The 20092-nt window shown below is 36.7% G+C and overlaps 1 protein-coding gene across 1 annotated transcript in view; it reads right to left on the bottom strand.

The window, feature by feature from the left end:
• Positions 1 to 20092, bottom strand: part of smyd2a (SET and MYND domain containing 2a) — a 36711-nt gene that overhangs the window by 8003 nt on the left and 8616 nt on the right. The window contains exons 3-5 of the mRNA XM_088909732.1: positions 14794 to 14904; positions 9674 to 9734; positions 1948 to 2072 (exon numbers count right to left, since the gene is read on the bottom strand). Of these exons, the coding sequence (XP_088765858.1) occupies positions 1948 to 2072; positions 9674 to 9734; positions 14794 to 14904 (297 nt within the window). The remainder of the gene's footprint in view (positions 1 to 1947; positions 2073 to 9673; positions 9735 to 14793; positions 14905 to 20092) is intronic.

The raw sequence follows: 20092 nt of genomic DNA, 5'->3' as shown, positions 1-20092 counted from the left end.
ACTAATGACTTTCACGTTTCCACAGCGCCTTTGCTCTGCGATTGCTTTGTGAGCAATTGAAGGCAAATGGAAAAACCTCCAACTGCAGGTGGTTGTGAATAGAATCTCCCTAACCAACCAGTCAAATGACTGCACAAACAAGCAGAATGCACAGAACAGAGCAGACTGGTAATGTTTCACAACTGGCGAAAGGGATGGGCAATGTTAATATCCTTTATCTGCACATGCGGATCTTAAGTGTTGAGAAGACAGCATAGCAGCTGATAGTGTGGAAAAAACAAGTCAGCATTGTAAGTGGTCTTTGTAAATACTCAGGGCAGTGTCTTTCAACCTTTTCCATCCTTACACTTACATAAATATAAACGTTTTGTGGCACAGTGCCCACCTCCCACACACACATTACTTGCCTATTAGACACATCATTATTTACAGTATATTCTAAACATTTCAACCATTAACCAATTCTACTTCATAGACCTTAGTTACCTTATTATGGCAGGAAGCAATAACAGTGTAGCACATATCTCTTGCTCGACAACTTGAAACTTAGATTTTCACCGTTTTAATGAATGTCAACATTGAAAATCTTAACCTGCATCCCACATGATTCCCATGTGAACAGTCTCAGAGCTTTGGCCCTGTCTCGTATATGTACACAGAATGTGTAACATGACACTTTAATTATTTAATCATTTTTTTATTTATTTCTGGTATGCAACCTGCTGCACACCCGTCTGAAGGTACACCACCGTGCTGTGACAGCAGAGAGACATTTTTTAATTACTTAATTTTATAACAAAAAAAAGACTGACATGCCTGAATACATCAAACATGACTCATAGTTATTGTCCTACATACAGAACATACAGGGTCTCTAGATTTATTCACATCCCAAATTAAAAAAGACCCAAAAAACACAATAACATAAAACTTTACAGACTAGATTGGCCTGTTGAAAAAATATCATTCTGTAATCTTAATAGCATTGCGCAGAAAGTAACTAAGTAATTTGTCATAAATAATGAAAGTCCAAAAAAAGTGGCTCACATTTTGCACTAAGATGTTCCTGCCCTCTTGATTGTTTGACTATTCTTCCTCTCAGGCAGAATTCTTTAGGCTGAACTATTGAAAGCATTAGTAGAATGTTTTCATTCTGTCTTATCTCTATTTCAAAAGCAATATCCTCTATTCTTCATTACAATTTCCTAGAAATCCAGTCTTTTTTTTGTAGATGATACAAGCCAGCTTTTCCTGTTGGCCAAAAACAGCGGAAAGTATGTGCTGAATGTCTTGAAGACTGACCCTTTTCTCTGGGTAAGTACAGTATGTGACTTTCTCTAAATTCAAGAGTGCATGCATTATCTTCTTTGTGATAAGCACAAGGTCTGTCTAAAGATCTCTACATCTTTAATTTTCCACAGTGCAGAAAAGCTTTGTTAGGACTCAGGTGGCAAACCTAAGATTCATAATAGCCCGAATTCATTTAAAAAGAACTTGCTGGATATACTGTAAAATGTGTTTTAGATTAAGCAAGAACTCGACGCAAATATTTTCCACTGTTGCTAACAACTTACATGTGATCAAGAATGGTACTCTTAAAATTGTTACTCCTAAATTGTAGTCTGTAACTAGGTCATAAAGCATGTGATGTGTCAAAGAAAACAGGACACATCACTTTACAGGCAGTTGGAAGGGCAATATCAGGGGAAAAGTTTTCACAGAGAACCTTATACCTCATTATTAAGACACGTCACATGAATTAATTTTGACAAAAAGCAATCAATTGACAGTATTGACAGTTGAAAGTTTTAAAGTATGGGCTAAAGAAGCAGAAAATGGTATTATTCAGCGGAACTGAAACAAATTCACATACACTGTATTTACAGTCTCTAGAATTAAAACACAACAGATACTTTGCTGGATGAAGACATGGATACTTTTTCTTACCTGTGCAAAAAGCACCGTAAGAGAGGCATTGTCAGAGTATTCCAAGTGTTTGGAATAGAAATGATGGAGAGCAGCAATGTCAGTCTGAATCATCTCCATCTTCTCATTGTCCAACTTGTCCAGATCTGCAGAGCACAGAGACTTGTGTAGCAAAAATACATGCAAGGAATAAACATTCTTTGGACTTTGACATTACTGTATATACACTAGTAAAATAAAGATAAAGTCTTTATGTATTTTATTTATAATGGGACATGGTTAATGTATTACATTACTATTGTATTCAGGTGTTTACAAAGGAAGAAATAGAGAACATGCCTAAGGCTAAATAAATAAAAAGTATATAATGAATATAATTAGCACACAAGAAGCATACTGTAGGTGCTACTGTTACTTAAAGCACTTAAGATAAATTGCCAGAACCTGATGGTAATCAGCCAGCTGTAATTAAGGAAACAAGAGATGTTATTTATATGCCATTAACAGAACTCTCGCAGCCATCTCTCGAGACAGGGGTAATACCCACTGACCAGGAAATTGCAAATTTGGCATCCATAAAAGGGGTGACAAAGCCAAACCACGTAATTATAGACAACAGGTCTTATTCATATTACATTAAAGGTTCTGGAAAAAACAATCCAAAATAAACTAGAAGTTAGTAAATTCCTAAGGGATTGTGACCATGGATTTAAAAAAAAAATACATCTTACTTTACTGATGAAACAGATTTACCTAAGCAAGCAATGGCAACAAATGATATAAACAGAGCATATGATATGGTATTTTAATTTTTTTATTTTATAGCTTTTAAAAACATTATTCATTAAAATCTCATTCTAAAATTGCAGGTGGTAGGCAAACCATGTAAAGCGTGTACTTAAAATGATTAGGAATTGGTTGATGGATAGGAAACAGATGGTACTGGGTAAAATGGGTTATGTTCAAATTTGGGGATTTACTGTAATTAGTGGAGTACCCAAGGATCTATATTAGGACCACTACTCTTCCTAATTGATGTCAATGGTCTAGAATCTTGTATAATTAGGACGATATTCATGTTCATAGGTAGTAGCAATTGCCACATATATACAATCCAAATTATTTTCCCAGCTTCTACTTGAATTCTCAGTATTCTACTCTATATGTCACCTTGGCTGACAAGTCAGTATACGGTGAGTTGGTGTACAATCACTGGCTTTGTTATAAGCTGGTACAGCATGCTCTTTATTAATAGTGAGATCACCAGAATGAGAAATGAGCAGAACACAGAAAAGAAAGCATCTACTGTGCATAAGGCTCAGCACAGTTGGCAGAGTATTGTCCTAAAGAAAATGAGTGAGTACTTGGTAACTGCTAAAATTTTTAATATTAATTTATTAAGTCTCACTAGAACATATGCCTTCTAAATAAGTTTTGTTATTCATGACTCGGCTCATTTATGAGAATGCTTTGCTAAAATAATGCAGGAAGAGGGAAGAGGCTAGAACTAAAAGAAACTCAATGGTTTTGTGGGACTAAATAATTGGAAGAAGTAGAATAAATATACTGTAGGATAATTTTAAAACTGTCCCTACCTGGACTATGTTTCTCTTGTTTTTATTTTGGGGGAAGTGGGGAGGGGGACCAACTGACTGAACTACTGATAGACTACGTATTTACAGTATATGACCTGGCGAAAATGTTCAATGTTTATATACTAATATAATATATAATAAGTGAATAAGTGCCTGTATTCAAGGCATGCCTCTATTCATTTTATATCTAAATTTGACTTTTCAAGAATACTGAACCTATATATACAGTATTTCCCATCGTTCCAGTCTTTCCCATTATGCCTTATTGGTTTTATATAGTGTTACAAGATGATACCAAAATAGAAGGATTACTAAACACTGCGGAAGACTTGGACCAATTCAGGACTGTGCAAACATCTGACAGATAATATTTAATGTACCTCCCCATACTCGTCTACATGCAGGCAAAAAAAACTACACTACAGATCTAAAACAGGAAACGCTGAGCTTTAAGAGGCTACATAAGAGAAAAAGGTATTTATGTAGGCATCATTTTCATCTTGCAAGCAATGTGGGGAAGTAATAAACAGGAAAAAATATTATGATATATAGTTAAAAGTTAGAATTTAATTTGAGCAATAATTTTATATTAAAATTCTATAATGCATTTGTAAGACATTATTAAGAATATTGTGCACAATCTTTGTCATCATGGCACAAAGATATATTGCTGCTCTAAAATCAAAATATATTTCTGGGCGTTCTAGAATGTCGTACAGTGATACAATAAAATAACTGAACTTTTTAGTACTGAAAAAGAATACTGCAACAAAAGTAAATCCAATTGATAATTTTATACAAGGGGTAACTGCAGTCTGGAAAAAGCTACCCAGCTATGTTCTTGAAGCTAAGACCCTGGATCCTTTCAGAAAATGTCTGGATGAGACTCTCAGATCATTCAGAACTAAGGAAACAAAATGAGTGAGATAGACAGTTTCTCATTTATAAATGTTTTTTTTTTGTTCTTGTGAAAGATTAAGAATGAGAGAAGGCCATTTGGCTCATATTGCGGTAATGTTTTCACTGATGTGTCATCATCCTCTAAAGAATGTCTATTTCTAGAATAGCTGCACATTTAAGTTTAATTTACTCCACATGACAGTCATGGATAGTCTTTATTAGGCTTTGCTGCAAAACTGTTAGTGTTATACATAAAAATCAAAAATCACTAATTTTCAATAACTATAGCTTTTGGGAGGCACAATGACACAGTGATTAGCATTGCTGCCTTGCAACGTCAAGGCCCTGGGTTTAATTCTGGACCTGGGGTACTATCTAAGTGCATATTCACCCCATGTTTGCATGGGTTTCCTCCAGGTGCTCCAGTTTTCTCGCACTGTACAAAAAATACTGGTAGGTTAACCGGCTTCTGTAAAATTGGACCTGGCGAGAGTGTGTGCTAGTGTTTGTCTATGTATGCCCTGCGATGGACTGGCTCCCCGTTCAGCATCTACCCTGCCTTGTGCCCATTGGGGCGGAGCGGTGGCTCTGAGGCTAAGGATCTGCGCCTGTGGCTGGAAGGTTGCCGGTTCAAATACCGTGGCCAGCAGAGGACCCCAAGCTTTTCTCATCTGTCTGTGTGTCTGTGTCTCATGCAGAGCAAGCTGGGGTATGCGAAAGACAAATTCCCAATGCAAGAAATTGTATATGGCTAATAAAGTAATCTTAATCTTGCTTGGCAGGATAGGCTTCGGCTCTCCCTTGACGTTGAATTGGAAGAAGCAGTTAGAAAAAGAATGGACGAAATTATAGCTTTCTTACTAATCGGGTTTACTATATTTTACAAACATCAATAACTGAAACCACCTTAATCTGAGTCAACAGTAGAAAAAGTAGATGAGGGTACAAGTTGAAAACGCCCTGGAACAACCTGCTATAACAGTATGTAGCCAAGCTGTCAAAGCCTTAAACTTTTCTCTTGTCAGATAAATGCAGTTACCTTTGGTGTTCTACTATGAGTTTAGGCAGAACCAGTTACCAGTTGCTCCCACAAAGTCCAGCACATGGACTTCTCCTATGATGCTGACCTTACAGGTTTTGTAAGAAGCTTTCAAACATTTGCTCAATTTGCTCCGTTACACAGTAGTGAGAAAAAACAGAAGAACGTTAGAGCATCAGAAAGGTCTGCGAACGACAGGGTGTCATTGACCCCATCTTGCTCATTTGGTTGTTAAGTATTTAAGTGAATCTAAAATTTCGACCAGCCATTTCAATAAAAGTGTTGAACCACTTGGCAGGGAAGACTATTTACTATTTTAGTAAATTTTTTCCTATTCTCTGTCCACAAGGTATTCCACATAAAATTCCAAATCTGACCCAGTGCTACAACTGGGTGTGAAACAATCCAGCCACGGGATTTGAACCAGCAACCTTCCAGCCACAAGCGCAGATCCTTAGCCACAGTGCCACTGCTCCACCCCTCATTCATTATTGCTCATGGCCTTTGATATACTTGATAATTTACCATTTGAAACAAAAAACAAATTTGGTACTACTAAACTTTCTTACATTTACTAACCTGCACTTTTAAAATGCATCAGATCAATTTTCACGCTTTTGCACTGAAGGCAGAGAAAGTCTCTGGTGAGAGGCCTTTTCAGTCAAAAAAACGTTATATTAAAAAAACACATTAGCGCTTCTGGAATCTATATCAAGGGAAAAACAAAGTTAGCTGGTATAGCAACTGAAAATAACCTTTTATTGTGTACATCTTTTACACAAAAAAGTGCAGCCTAGCCAGAGACTACCACCTTTGCCAATGACAAAACAGCACGTGCCCAGCCATCTTACAGATAAGGAAAGTGCTGAATACAAATACATTTCTAAAGCCTTTTTCCCTTTTTTTCTCCATTTAAAATATAAAGAGTTCCTGTGATGCCAAATGGATCATTTTCAAAAACCAAAGTAACAACTTAAAAGCACCAGGTGGCATGGCGAGAAACCCAGAAAGAACACTACTCACTCCTGCCAAGAGCACACATCACAAAAAGGTGCGATTAGCGAATCGGCTTTGAAGAGCTTCATTTGTGTTGCCCTATGGGGAAGTGGAGAGAAAACTGCTTTCAGAGCCATCCAAGTGTGGACTTGGCATCATTTCCAGAGAGTGAATAGATAATCTGTGGGCCTGTACATGATAAGAAGTCTGTTATATATTTGATCTTGTCAGCATAAATTCCTACCGGAGTTCTCTAAACTACTGACAATTACTGAAATCAAAGAAATAAAGATGCCACCTAAATTAGAAGACATACAATAAACATCACCAAAATAACAAACATGATGCAACATTCAGTTGTCAATCTAATGTCAAAGGCACAAACGTTTGGGGTTGAAAAACAAAAGTGTGTCATTTTTACCAAGAATATTACTAGATGCTGTTGGCTGTCACGTTTTAAACTGCTGATGTAACTCGTTCTTAAGGCGAGAGACATTAACAGTCTAATATTCTGTCAGATCAAAACCTTCTGCGTTTTGGGCTTTGTCATTTATTTCTCATTAGCAAAACAGCACAGCATTCCCATTGGTGTATTGCAGAGTTATACTTTACTTTTAAGCACTGATTATTGATGTTTTGCTAACTTTGTTCTTTTTCATGGCAGTTTGACTGGAGGTTTGACATCTTGAAATTGCACATTGAGAAGTGTTGTTTTGAATTCTTCAGTAAATCGTACAGGGCCTTAAAAATTCAGGGATTCAGTCAACTGTGACTGGAATTTTCCGGGCTTCTGCATGTGTAACACCACCAATGTAGGGCTAGGATTAGTCAGCCAGGTGAAAAGTGACTTCTGTAAATTGACAGGAGCCAGCAAATTCACAGTGATGTCATAGAGAGACGTATCACTCATTCAATTGATCCAAGGCATTCCTGTAAGGTCCTGTGAAAATTCTAATGCTTCGAAATATACACAGCTCTGAAAGTGTGTGTTGTGAAGCTGCTATCTACATTTAATTCTCACCTGTGTAAAGCCATAAAGCAGAATCATGTACAACTTGACAATTCCTGCAATCTTGCATATGAAAGGAAGTGAACTAGCCTGTTAAGAAGTAATAGACATGAACTTTCCACACGTTTACAACCTGGGCAAACAAATGGAACACTGGAATGATGAAGAGCCTCCACATCAGTTTATCTTCCATGACAAAATTAAATTTCTGTCATTCCATCTACGATGCAGACAAAACCTTATATAAAGACACTGACATCAGAATAGTGGCTCATAATGTGAAGCACAGGCTCTTTCATGAGAAAATTAATTATGCTTAATTAATGTAATAGCATTACAAAAGAAATATTATTTGCTTTAAAGGACTAAAAAATAAACATTTACACCCAAACAAATGGTAACTTGGTTAGGCTGCTTCTCCATCTGGACTGTCTTTCCACCCTTGCTATGAAGCTATGCAACAATTGTGTATATTCAAGTCATTAGTTTAGCATCTCAATAAGGTTGTATTAACAAAGAAGATCAAGGGTTTATGCCTGTGTGCAATTTACACAAAAACGTTTAAACTTTTTCTGTAAATATAACAGTAGGCTACACTATAGTACAGACTGTCAGGACACAATTAAAGGCCCATGAATCATAAGTGTGACCAGATTTTCTAAATGATTATCGCATAACCTTTTATGCTTTATAGATTAAATGCATCTTTAGCTTTTTATCACTGACATTTAATGCATTTAAGCTGCAGAATCTCACCACTTAAAAACCCTGTTGAACACCTATGATTGTGCCACATAAATAATATTACCTCCTAACCTAATTACATGTCTTGTAAACACACAGCTAAATTTCTTGTATGCTTGTACTGTATATTTGTGCCTAACATAATAACTGTTATCCCTCTAATGCACTGAGTCATGTACAGTGAAGACTCAGCTTTGGTTATTTCAGGTTGACGTGACCTTTAAGAAGAATAAGGGGCTATTAAAGGGATAGATCTTAATAATTAAGCTTGTGAATTATGTGATGTATATTCTGCTTCACCTTTCTTCTACAGGCAAAGCATTATTACCTATTAATTGAACTACTATATTCTACACCAGTCTAAAATAAAGTGCTCTGTACTGCTATAATTCTTAGTTTTCAATTTGATATATTTGACCTACAGATACCCTTAAAATGTATACTGCTAAACTGTACATAAAACTGCAATGCTATAGTGCTGTTTGACAATATATAATATTTCTTGTAGTCAAAGTAATTTATTATGTTTTACAGTTCATGTAACATTATTCTGTATGGTGTAAGGCTATGAAAGGCAAAATTCTTTTAGTTAATTTTATGTCTCCAAAACTGATAAAACGTTTATACAAGCCGGAGTTATCTCAGCAGCAGGATACACCCTGGGTGAAACACACATACTCACACCAGGGCCAGTTTTAACAGAAGCCAACTGACCTGAGTATGTCTTTAGACTGTGGGAGGGAACAAGAGAAAAGAATGAAAACTGGGAGAACACGCAGAACCACACCAGGAATTGAACCCAAAGATCCAGTGCTGAGAGGCAGCAATGCTAACAATTTCACCACTGTGCCACCTCTTTTGTGCACATAAAAAAGTTCAATTTTATCTATCTAAATTTTGACCTGAAAAGGTCAGGGTTTGGTTCTGAAACCAAGCCAACTGATTAATACGAGTTCCATATTTCCTACTGTTTAAGTGCAATGCTTTTCTTACCATTTCACTCCACAACACCTGATAAAGGGCACAGAACACACCATGCAAAAGGCCAATATGTTCTATGCAACAGCTGTCTCGACAGCTGGTCCTAGCCTACTATATTCAAGAAATCTCTTCCTCATCTTTTGCACGGGGAATGTGGATGTCAGAATTTCTGTTAGTGTCACCTTACAATAGGCGATTGATTTCAAACTTGTAAGTTGAAGCTAGTCATATGATTAAGCATGAGTTTTTTTCACATTCATTTCATTATTTCATTTTAAAATTCCTTACAAGGATATATAGAAGAGAGTGGTGATCTTACCAGCATATAGTAATTAGTTAATTACATTACTTACTGTAATTCAGTGTTTGTAATCCATTATGCCAAAGTTTCTCAACTACAGCTTTTGGGGAAAAAACATTCTTCGAACTTGTTTGCGTTGTTTTCTGTCCAATCAAGTACTGTAACTCTAATGTCATACTTACGTGATTCGAACTCCTTAACGGATAACAACTTCTCCGATGCAGTTTTTTCTGTCTGTATTTTCTGTCAAAAACAAACAAAAACCTGACTGTCTCACCATGAAGTGACACATTCAAAACAGGACATCTCCTTGGAAAAGACACAATGTGATAAAGATAAAAAATGTATTTAATATCCTCTTTCTTACAGGTTTTGCAGTACCAAGTAGCTCAACCAACAACAGTGTTCTTTGTTGCAGTGCAGATTGAGCTCTACAGTTCCAACATTACTGGTTTGAGTGTTTCATCTACTCTTTGTGTGCGTTTGGAATATGGCACTCAAAACATTTTCAATATTCTTTATGTTAAGTTCTTTTTTTAAAGAGCCAGTTTCTTCACCTCTATTCATATTCAGTGGCTTTTCATTTCTACCTGCATTCAGCCACACCTGGGGAACAAGCAAAACAAACCTGGGCCTTTGCATGCATTCCCAGTCAAAACAAATACACATCTTGTCTCTGTCTGCCTGTATCCACTGATAATACCCAGTGTGTTTCTTGTACTTTATGCGGCGTGAAATGCTTCACTGGACACTGCATGGTTCCAGCTCTTCCCAGGCGTAGCAGTGTGGATATCTATCTATTAACCAGCTAGTTTTCTTACAAAGTTATAAGTTCTTTAAATGTAGTTCAAAGCTAATGTATTAATGAGGTACAGATTGCAAAAAAAATCTAAATTGATTAATTATACAGTGCCCAAACACACAGAGACAGCAAATTCAAAACTCTTACTTTAACTTTATGGTCAAGCAATTTGTTTTTCTTGAGAAGAATGTGGTTCAAAAAACAAAGAAAGCATTTGCTAGTGTCATGATTTAGGATTTAGATATTGATTTGATATCCTCTTATTTTATGTATATATATTTGAATCATGTGATAATCAGTTTTTGGGCAATTCTATGCACATTTGATTACATGAGAACAAATACATATGTTGTGTTCAACACAGTGATATCAAGTCATCATAAGGATTGGGACACAATCACTTCAAATAAATTTCCAGAGTTTACTTCAACAATTTGAGTTTTTGCACATTTATGGGTGCCCATAAATTCCAATTTCAACTTCAAATTTTTCCTGAGTAAACTGAATGCTCAATATGATTTTTCATTTTTTAACTCTTTGGTTGCACTGGCCGCATGTGTTGAGTCATTGTCATGGTGACAATGGTGAAGTGCTGCACAACAAGAAAGGAAGCATTTTCTTCTACGTAAGCAGAAAAAATGTTTCTGTGAACTTCAGAATTCATTCTGCTGATGCTACAATTAGTTACATCACTGAGTGAGCCAGTTCCTGCAGGCCCAGGCCACATTACTCCCACAATGCTTTACTGATGTGTTGGTAGTCATTCTCCACAATTTTAACTTTCCATATTCTGGTAAAGGAAGAACTGCAGAAATTAACCGATTTTGTCAAAAATTAAATAGTTGTGGTATAAAATTGTATTTCTAGAAATGTTTTCATTATTATTATTATTATTATTATTATTATTATTATTATTATTATTATAGGTCAGACTGAAAATTATAGTTTAGACTTCATTGTCCCAAACGTTGTAGGGCACTGTATCTCAAGAAATGCAACCTGGTTACTCCAACCTAACTAGAAAACACATGAGATGACTTTGACACATAAAAGAACGTAAGGAATCAAACCGTATCCTTGAATGCAGCTAACTCTTTAACACTCTTTAATTTGACACCTTTAGCAGGAGAACATGTAACGTACATGACGGATGATTACAGTAATTTTAGTCCTATTGTTAACTCACGCTGGATTGATTTCTCCTCAAATCAATGCTCTATAAAACCTAAATTCTAAACTGTAAATGCTCAAACAAATCCTTACAATCAACTTTCTTCTTTTTTCCTGGCCATGTAGCTCTCATTAACGCGTTTGCAGCTGTTAATTTGAAACAGCTTCTCCACAGGGCTTTATTATTTCACCTCAGGTTCATTTCTGGCTGGGACTGAATTCAAATTGAGTTTCGATATGTCAAGTCAGCCTCCACATGCGCTGTCGTCTACATAACAAAACGGAACTGTGGTTAGACACAGTTTGTCACAACTGCCTCATCTTTATCAGACAGAGGTTCACAGATGATTAAACAAGAGAACTAGCAATACTCCCTCGGCTTCATAATGCAGTTTTCCAGGTGTTTCAACACACATGCTATTTATTTCAGTACCACAAAACAAAGATAGTAAATTAGTTTTCTTAAGAAACAGACCTCAGCAGGAAAGTTTATAGGGCAAGCAATCTTATATCACTTACATCTAGTGTTGTTTTGGAATAAGGTCATAAACACATAAAAAAGCTTAAAGGTTATAACAATGAACATCATCTTCATCATGTACCTTAAAACAATTTTAAACTAGCAGCTCATTCAGCAGCTCATTTGCTGACTAAAGAGAAGATTTTAATGCCACCTAACGGACATATACCTGGCACCCATTTTTGTGTTGCCAAAAAGCTCTCACTCAGATTGCTACACTTTCAATGACTCTTGAGAAAGTCTGAATCTAAAAGTCTTAAAAAAAGAGAAAAGAAGGGTATTGGACTTCTCTGATTTCTCAATTTTGAATTTACTAACACTACTGTTTAGAGACTAACAAACTGCTAAAAGATGAGATAACCTGTAGCTCTATAAAACTGAATATACCTGTGACAAACACATTATCTAGAAAACTATGTCCCTTCTCATCAATAATAAAGGCATCCATCCCAGGTATTGTAAAAATTATGCTAGAATTATTGGTTCCAACATTACCAGCAGCTAATAAGTGAACATCATTACTCTAAATGCAGAGGGAGGGCAGGCAACAACATTACCAAATGCAGAATTTGGTTTTACATCCAGAGATATAGATTTTTTCAGATATGAGAAGATCATATCCATCTTTTTGGGTTTAAACAGTGTTTCTCTGTTGTCATTTTTTTTGTCATTTTCTCCCATTTCAACTCCAACTGCAACAGAACTGTTACAATTTAACTGCCCGTCACCATCGTGGATGAAAGTTGTTTATCATGGATGAGGAGCTCCTGTTGCGCTTGTAATGCCTGGTTGCTCCCCTAGTTACAGCAGTCTAACTCCAAAGCAGTCTCATGTTTTGAGATGAAACTGATCTGAACGTCACAATCACAACAATTTTTAATGATGTTTGTTCTTGGTTTAGCTGCATTGCTAAAATGTTACTGACTTTGATTTGTTTTTCAAACTGTTCCATATTGACAAGGGCTTGCTTTTAACTGCACGGGTGAAAACATAAGCCTTTCATGAAACTTCATAGATTTACATATAATGTAAAACATTTCTATCCCCCAACCACCACTCCCACCCACATACGTACAAGGATTTACAAGACTCTCTGTGGAAAACTCATCTCTCACCATGATGCATGGAAAAAGTTCAAGTTCTGTGTGCAACCACTTAAGAGAGCAAAAGAATAAATGCCTTGGCAGCATTTATTGAGCAATATTACTTTAGGTAGTATGCATACTCAGGAAAGGAAACATTATGAATATTCAGCATAATGAAATAAAAGTATGCAAATTACTTTTGACAAAATGTACTTAGAGAAACTAATCTAAAAAAACTGTATGAAGCTCTGAAACAGAGAAAGAATGCAACCATTTCAGTGTTTTTTTTCTACCAGAGATAAAGGTAAAGTGGTTCTGATCGCAAATTCATGTGTAACCCCTTATGTCCATGCAATGTCCAGCCTTTCATACTTTTTTTAATTTCCCAGTAACTAATGTGTCACAAACTTACTGATCTGAGCAAGTGTTGCAGGTCTCTGTGTATCTACATTAAGCAATGCCCTGCTATTTTTGCTACAGCATAGTTAATAGAGATAAATTAACGCACACTGCTTAAAGTGCAATAATCATAAATCCAAACAAACTGCAAACAATATAACACATAAAATAGCCTAGAAAAATTACTCCATGATCATTTATTTAACTGAACAAACATTACCAATTTATTATGATGTTCCTGTTTTAAGATACCCTTCAAATCTCAGACATTTATTAAAGTTCATTCATTAATCTGAAACTTTGTATATACTTGAAAACATATAAATAGAATATGTATCATGGAGGATATTTTAATAACTTACTACAGTGTAAAAAGATTTTTTATAGTGGAGTCTATAATGTAGAAACAAACACATGTCAATTAAGACTATCATCAATCCAGTTATATTCAAGATCTCAACATAGAAACTTTCCAAGAGATTCTGCTCCAGGGCTTTGCTACAAACAGCTCTGTAATTGAGTAATTGAATAAGGCTGGCATAGCTGTATTCAAGTCCTACACTGGATCATCTTGTTGAGATCTCCTTACACTAGAAACACTTTCAAAAGAAACTGAGTTAAATGCGGCACAATGGTCAAGTTAAAATAAGCAAAAAACAGAAATGGGAGACAAAAAGGTTTTTAAAAAGAATTGTGTAAGATGTTTCAACCCTCAAGTGACCTCTATTCTAGTAACCTGTTGTTCTTTTCATTACATAATCCCTGTGGTGCCTTATAATGCTTATTGGATTGTACTAAAACAACCCTTTCTTCAAAAATGAAATCTACTATTACTGTTCTGACTCAATGTTTGGGAAAACATGGATTTTGATTGACTTAAGTTAATCTATAAAAAGTCTGATGAAAATATATTTTGGGATCTGCGAAATACAGTATGGTACTCAACTGAAAGAATATGGCTCAATCATGTTTCACAGGGGATTGCTGACATCTTGGTTCTGTTTTGCTGTTTTGTTAGACTGATCCAAACACATTCTTTTGTAATTAACATTTAAATTATGACAATTTGTTGCTCATGTTGATTAGCACTCTGATGCCTGCTTCACGAACATCCTGCCTCCAGTAAAAAGATGCAATGTTCAAAAGGCGTCTTTGAAAGGCTGAAATTACACAGAGCAGTGTAATTTTCTCAGACTGGCATGACTTGCCCTCACTTGCATTGTCTGGTAATGATGACAGGACAGCCTTGGGGCTGACAGCCTCCTCTATGCCTTCTTCAATCTCCAGCCCACCCTCCCCCAGCTTGCCTCTATCTCTCCTGCTCACCTGCTTGGCAATGATCCTGGCAGTAAGCCTGACAGTCTCTGATGGATTCCAGTTCTCTCCGAAAGCACACATGGACGAGCACTCCAGCTTGTGCATTGGCCAGTCCCCTTTCTGGAAAACAAAGGAAAGAACAGTCCAGAAATTAAGACTTGATTTCAGGTTTACCACTGATGTAACACTCGCAAGAACCAGTCACAAAGCATTTTGTACCTGCTTGAGCCTTCTGCTTTCCAATTGGGTTTTATTTTTTTTTAAAGTACTCCAATTTGTTTTTTCTATTGATGCTATTGCTTTACAATCAGTGTTACCATTTATTTAATATGGCCAATGGACCAGGTAATGCTCACTGTTTTCTTATATATAATGGCATTTTCTGTATTATTTATTTCATAGATAAATGTGGAATTTTAGTCTTCACAGGTCAGTAGGATGTGGCAATAACACACATTAATAGTACAGTCACTGTGAAAACAACTCAATCTTAAATGAAAAAAGTTGTGCATCAATGATAAGATTCTCGATGAAGCCCACAAGGTAAAGCGAATTTGTTTTTTAAATTAACCAAACAGGTAACTTGTTCTTACAGAACTGAGTTGCAGTACTATACCATATATCATTCTTTTATTATTATTATTTACCATGTTTATCAAGGTTAAACGTTCTCAAAGGTAAAATTATATTAAATGTTCTCCTCAATATAACATCAAATTAAATTAAATTACATTGTCACCCTCTGTAATTTGAGTGGGTGAGGTGGTTAGCTGCGTCAACATGCGTAGGCTGCAAAGGAACAAGTGATAGGTTTATTCCATCCCCAGGACTATTAATGACAACTTTTCCATCCTACAGGATGATCCCTCCATTGGGGCCCTCTTTTCTGACTGCCCCATCATCTCATATCGCCGACCACCTAATCTGCGTAACCTTCTTGTACACAGTTCCCTTGACAGCCCACAGCAATCATCCACACCAGGCACTTTCCCTTGCAACAGAGCTTGCTGTATCACCTGCAGGTACACATCTAACACCACACTCATTCAAGGCCCCTGAGGACAATTCCGGATCACCCAGATGGCATCTTGTACTTCCAACAACCTTATTTACTGTATCTCTTGCAGTAAATGCCCAGTCATCTACAGTACATTGGAGAAACAGGAAGGAGACTCGGAGACCACTTCAGAGAACATGTTAGGACTGTGAAGATTAAAGATCTCTCCAAGCCCATTGTTTCTCATTTCACCTCTGACGGCCATGACCACTCTAATCGTCTGTGTTCTCAAAGACAGTTTTCCGAACTCATACATCAGAAAGACTACAGAAACTAAAATTATCCTGCAGCTAGGATCACACCTTCCCCCTTCTCTTAACGACAGACTACTTTTCTTCTATATTCTCTCTATTCATTGAAGGTTTCATTTCACACCTCACTTCACTTATCCTGACTTCACACTTCCTGATTGGCCTCTCTTTCTGTCCCCTGCTCCCGCCCCTCGCTCCTCCTCTCTCCCAGCTTTTGTTCTCCCGCTACATTACCTTTGCTTACTGCCCTGTCTTTCTCACACCTGAAGAAGGCTCCAAGGCCGAAATGTTGTGTTCTCTTTCCAGCATGGAATAAACCTATTACTTGTTCCTCTGTAATTTGATTCTTCTAGTCTGTAGTACTACAGAGCTTTTGGCCCAACACAACATTAATAAACATTAAAATTAAATTTTAAAAAGCAGCACATTATCTAGCAAATCCAAGAGAGGAAAATGAAAATTCATCAAGGCTTGGCTGAATTATACAACAATAAGCACAGACTACAGAACTTCACTAATTACTGTTTAAACTTTCCCTGTGCATTTTTAAATAGGGGAAACAGAGATATATTAACCATATTATTTATGCAGATATACTGAGCAGAAGAAACAGATCGCTTATAACTACAACAAATTCACAATGTACTGATAACTCATTGAACATCACACAAAGTTGGTAAATGCATTATGCTAATGATTTCATCAAAAGGGCTGATCAACACTTTGCACATGTTGCACCAGGTTGCAAACTCTGTCTTGTGGGGTTCTGCACCATTCCTCTCATTCATCCTTAATATTCCTGTGCCTGTTCGCTGGTCTCTATACCCTATGACACGTTGTCTCACGTGATCACAAAAATGTTCAATGGAGCTAAAGTCTGGTGAGTCAGGCATGCACTGGATACAGCATAATCACATCCTCTTCTTTGCAAGGAACATGTTTTTGGATTAGCTAGGGCTCAGTCAGCCCTTGCCCAACAAACCAGTACAGCTTGTTCAAGCTCTATGAGAGGGATGGGACAGAATCCCACAGACAGCACCTACAACCAAGCATGTCACTGAAATACTGTTTGTGTGGCTTAAAATGAAAGCCACACAAGCTGCCAACCTGTGATTTTCACAGCAGACCTCCTGTTGATCAACCCTGTTGATAACAAACGTTAATCAGCAGAATGAACTTGCGCGTTGTGTCTGTTCAATAAAATGTCAGTGCACTTGGCTACAGAAAGATTTGCAGTCATTTTCCTGATAATCTTGTGAATCTGTTACAGTTGTTAAGTACTATGTTTCTTTAGACTTTCAGTATGTTCAGTTTCAGTTTAAGAGACCAAAAGTAAAGGATGCTTACTTAATTGACAGCATCGCTCTAAGAACTGAAAATAGAATAATTATTTTTAAATTATAAATCCTTCATCTTGGCGAGTAAACAGTAGTTCGCCCATCACATGGAGGACTATGGATTGTCATAGCAACTGCGAGAGCAAGCTGGCTATAGCTCAATTTAAAAACAGAGACACTGATAAGCCTTTCATGAGTCTGGGTTACATGCGCTGTCTTGGCTGCCACATTTATTACTTTAGGTATTGGCATACTGACAAATTGAAGCACACAAGCTCTCATCAGTTAGAAAGAAATATATTTCTTTATAGAATATAAAAGACCTTATAAAAGAGCCATAAAATTCCTTATGAAAGTAAACCCATATATTAATGTACTAGAGCAAAGACAATATATTGTCACTCTAAATCTTTACTCAGTCTATATAAAGGCTCATTTTTAGTACGTTCATTTTTTTCAATTTATAAATACATATATAGCATTAATATAAGCACATAATATTTAAAGTATTCAGGCCAGAATGTACTGCTAAAAATCTTTGTAATGCTAACTTTGTGTCTATTTATCAATATGCTATTATCATTAAACCTATCAGTTTGTTATAAAATTGGATAAACTGACCATATAGGCCTGATCCAATCTGATTAGAAATGAAAGGAACACTTATTGGGTTTTGGTTAATTTCATTACTTATTTGGTTACTGTGTTAAGTGTAGTGTCAAACACAGTGAGACTGATGAGGTGGCACGGTATTTGCAAAACAGGTAGGACAACGATTAAGTCAAAGTTTTCCAAGAGCACCCAAAATTCAACAACGAAATCAAACTTATAAGAAAAAATCCCTGTTTTTTGTGTAATTTAATAACCCTATTATTCCATGACAAACCAGAAGACTGCAGTCTAGTTTTTTGTGTAATTAATTTCACACAATCACCGATGTTCTCCCTCACGTTTCACTCAGCTATGCGCCTGGATTGATTTACTGGACCTCAGCTTTAAGTTTTTCCCTCGTGCCTTCGCGGTGTCTCTTCAGCTTTGAACTAACTATGTTTGTTCCTGTTACTTTCCCATTCCAGCTCTAGGACTCTTCTTTTGACCCACGGACCACTACTTCAGACCTTCAGTAGAGATTCATAACACAAAGTGCGTGAATGGAATAACTTTAATAAAATTAACGTGTCTAAATAAATAACATCACTGACAACTTTATCAGATCTCTCTTATATTCTTGTACTGTACTGAACTGTCCTGTAGGATTGTACTGTACTGAAATCCTTGTCTTAAACCACTACACAAGCATTTATAATCTACCCAAGGTATTTGAATTATGAATACATGTCTTATCACTAGTGAAGATGTTGCAGTAGCACTGGATTGCTAGCAAATTTTATCAGCTTGAGAATGCAGTTTCTGTCTAAATAACATTGCTCTATAATGTAAATTTCATCTGGTAACCCTAAATAACATCCACCCAGTTGAAAGAGTATCACAAAAATAAGAAAGATGGCAAATAAGAGGAGGCCATTCGGTCCATTTGGCTTAGTTGGTTATCAGTAGTTAATTGATCTGAGGAGGATGCCATCCAGACATTTCTCAATTGAAATACTGGTATCGCCTTCAACAAAAAAAGGGAAACCTCATTTGGGTAAATGAGGCACACCAATCAGATTGAAAGTGAGGCTTCCATAGAAGTGTGGCACATATATTTATTTAGCAAATAACATTCCATCATGCTAAGTCTAAAATTATGTATACAAATTATGAATAGATTAGAATGTGTATAATTATCTAAGTACATCAAGAGGAGAACCAGTGACTCTGTGACCAAGACAGCTCAACTTGCTGATGTTTCACAAGAAAAGGTTTCTGAGGACATGTCAGCATGGAACTCCCAGCGAAGGATATTGAATCATTAGCAAAAAGGGCAAGAGCAGCCAAAACATCTGTGCATGAATTCAAAGTGCAAAGTGAAACAGGTGAGTAATTGCTGTTTGATTTAAAAGTACCTGCATCAGTTTAATTAAAAGGGTCTACAGAGAATTCCACAGAGTGGGATACCGCGGTCAGACTGAACTGCACAAGCAGCTCATCACTCCTGGCTATGCACACTTCTGAGTCCCGTCATGCAAGGAGCGGGGGCAATGGAATATTGAGCAGTGGGGAAATGTGATACAGCCAAATGAATGACCTTTAAACATGTTCTTGACAAATGGGACATGTGTGGGTACATGTCTAAAGAACTCTACAGTTCAGGGTTTTTAGTTCCAACGATTAAGAGTTCTGCTAGTTCCGTAACGCTGCTGGGTGCATTTTCCTGGCATGGTTTGGAGGCATTCATTCCCTCAGAAAGCTTGGTCAATTCTAATTACTATTTAATTGTACATAGTAATTATCTTCACTCCATTTTGCAGCATTTCTTTCCTGCTGGAAAGGTCTAGGATGACAATGCACCCATCTGCAGAGCTCAACAGTTTGATGAACGTGACACTGATGTTATCCATGTGCCACAGCTGTCTCTGATCTGAACCCAGTCAAACACTTATGGGATATTCTGAAATAATGCTTAAGACAGAGTGTGAGAGAATGCTTAATTTCCAGGTTTGAGATTACTGACTTTCTCATCAAAGAGCACTGCCACATCTGTCTATTTTCTACGTCATTTA

The sequence above is a fragment of the Atractosteus spatula genome, chromosome 2 (assembly GCF_055471065.1).
Source record: "Atractosteus spatula isolate fAtrSpa1 chromosome 2, fAtrSpa1.hap1, whole genome shotgun sequence".
In the NCBI taxonomy this organism is placed as follows: Eukaryota; Metazoa; Chordata; class Actinopteri; order Semionotiformes; family Lepisosteidae; genus Atractosteus; species Atractosteus spatula.
This window is presented reverse-complemented; position numbering and strand designations above follow the sequence as displayed.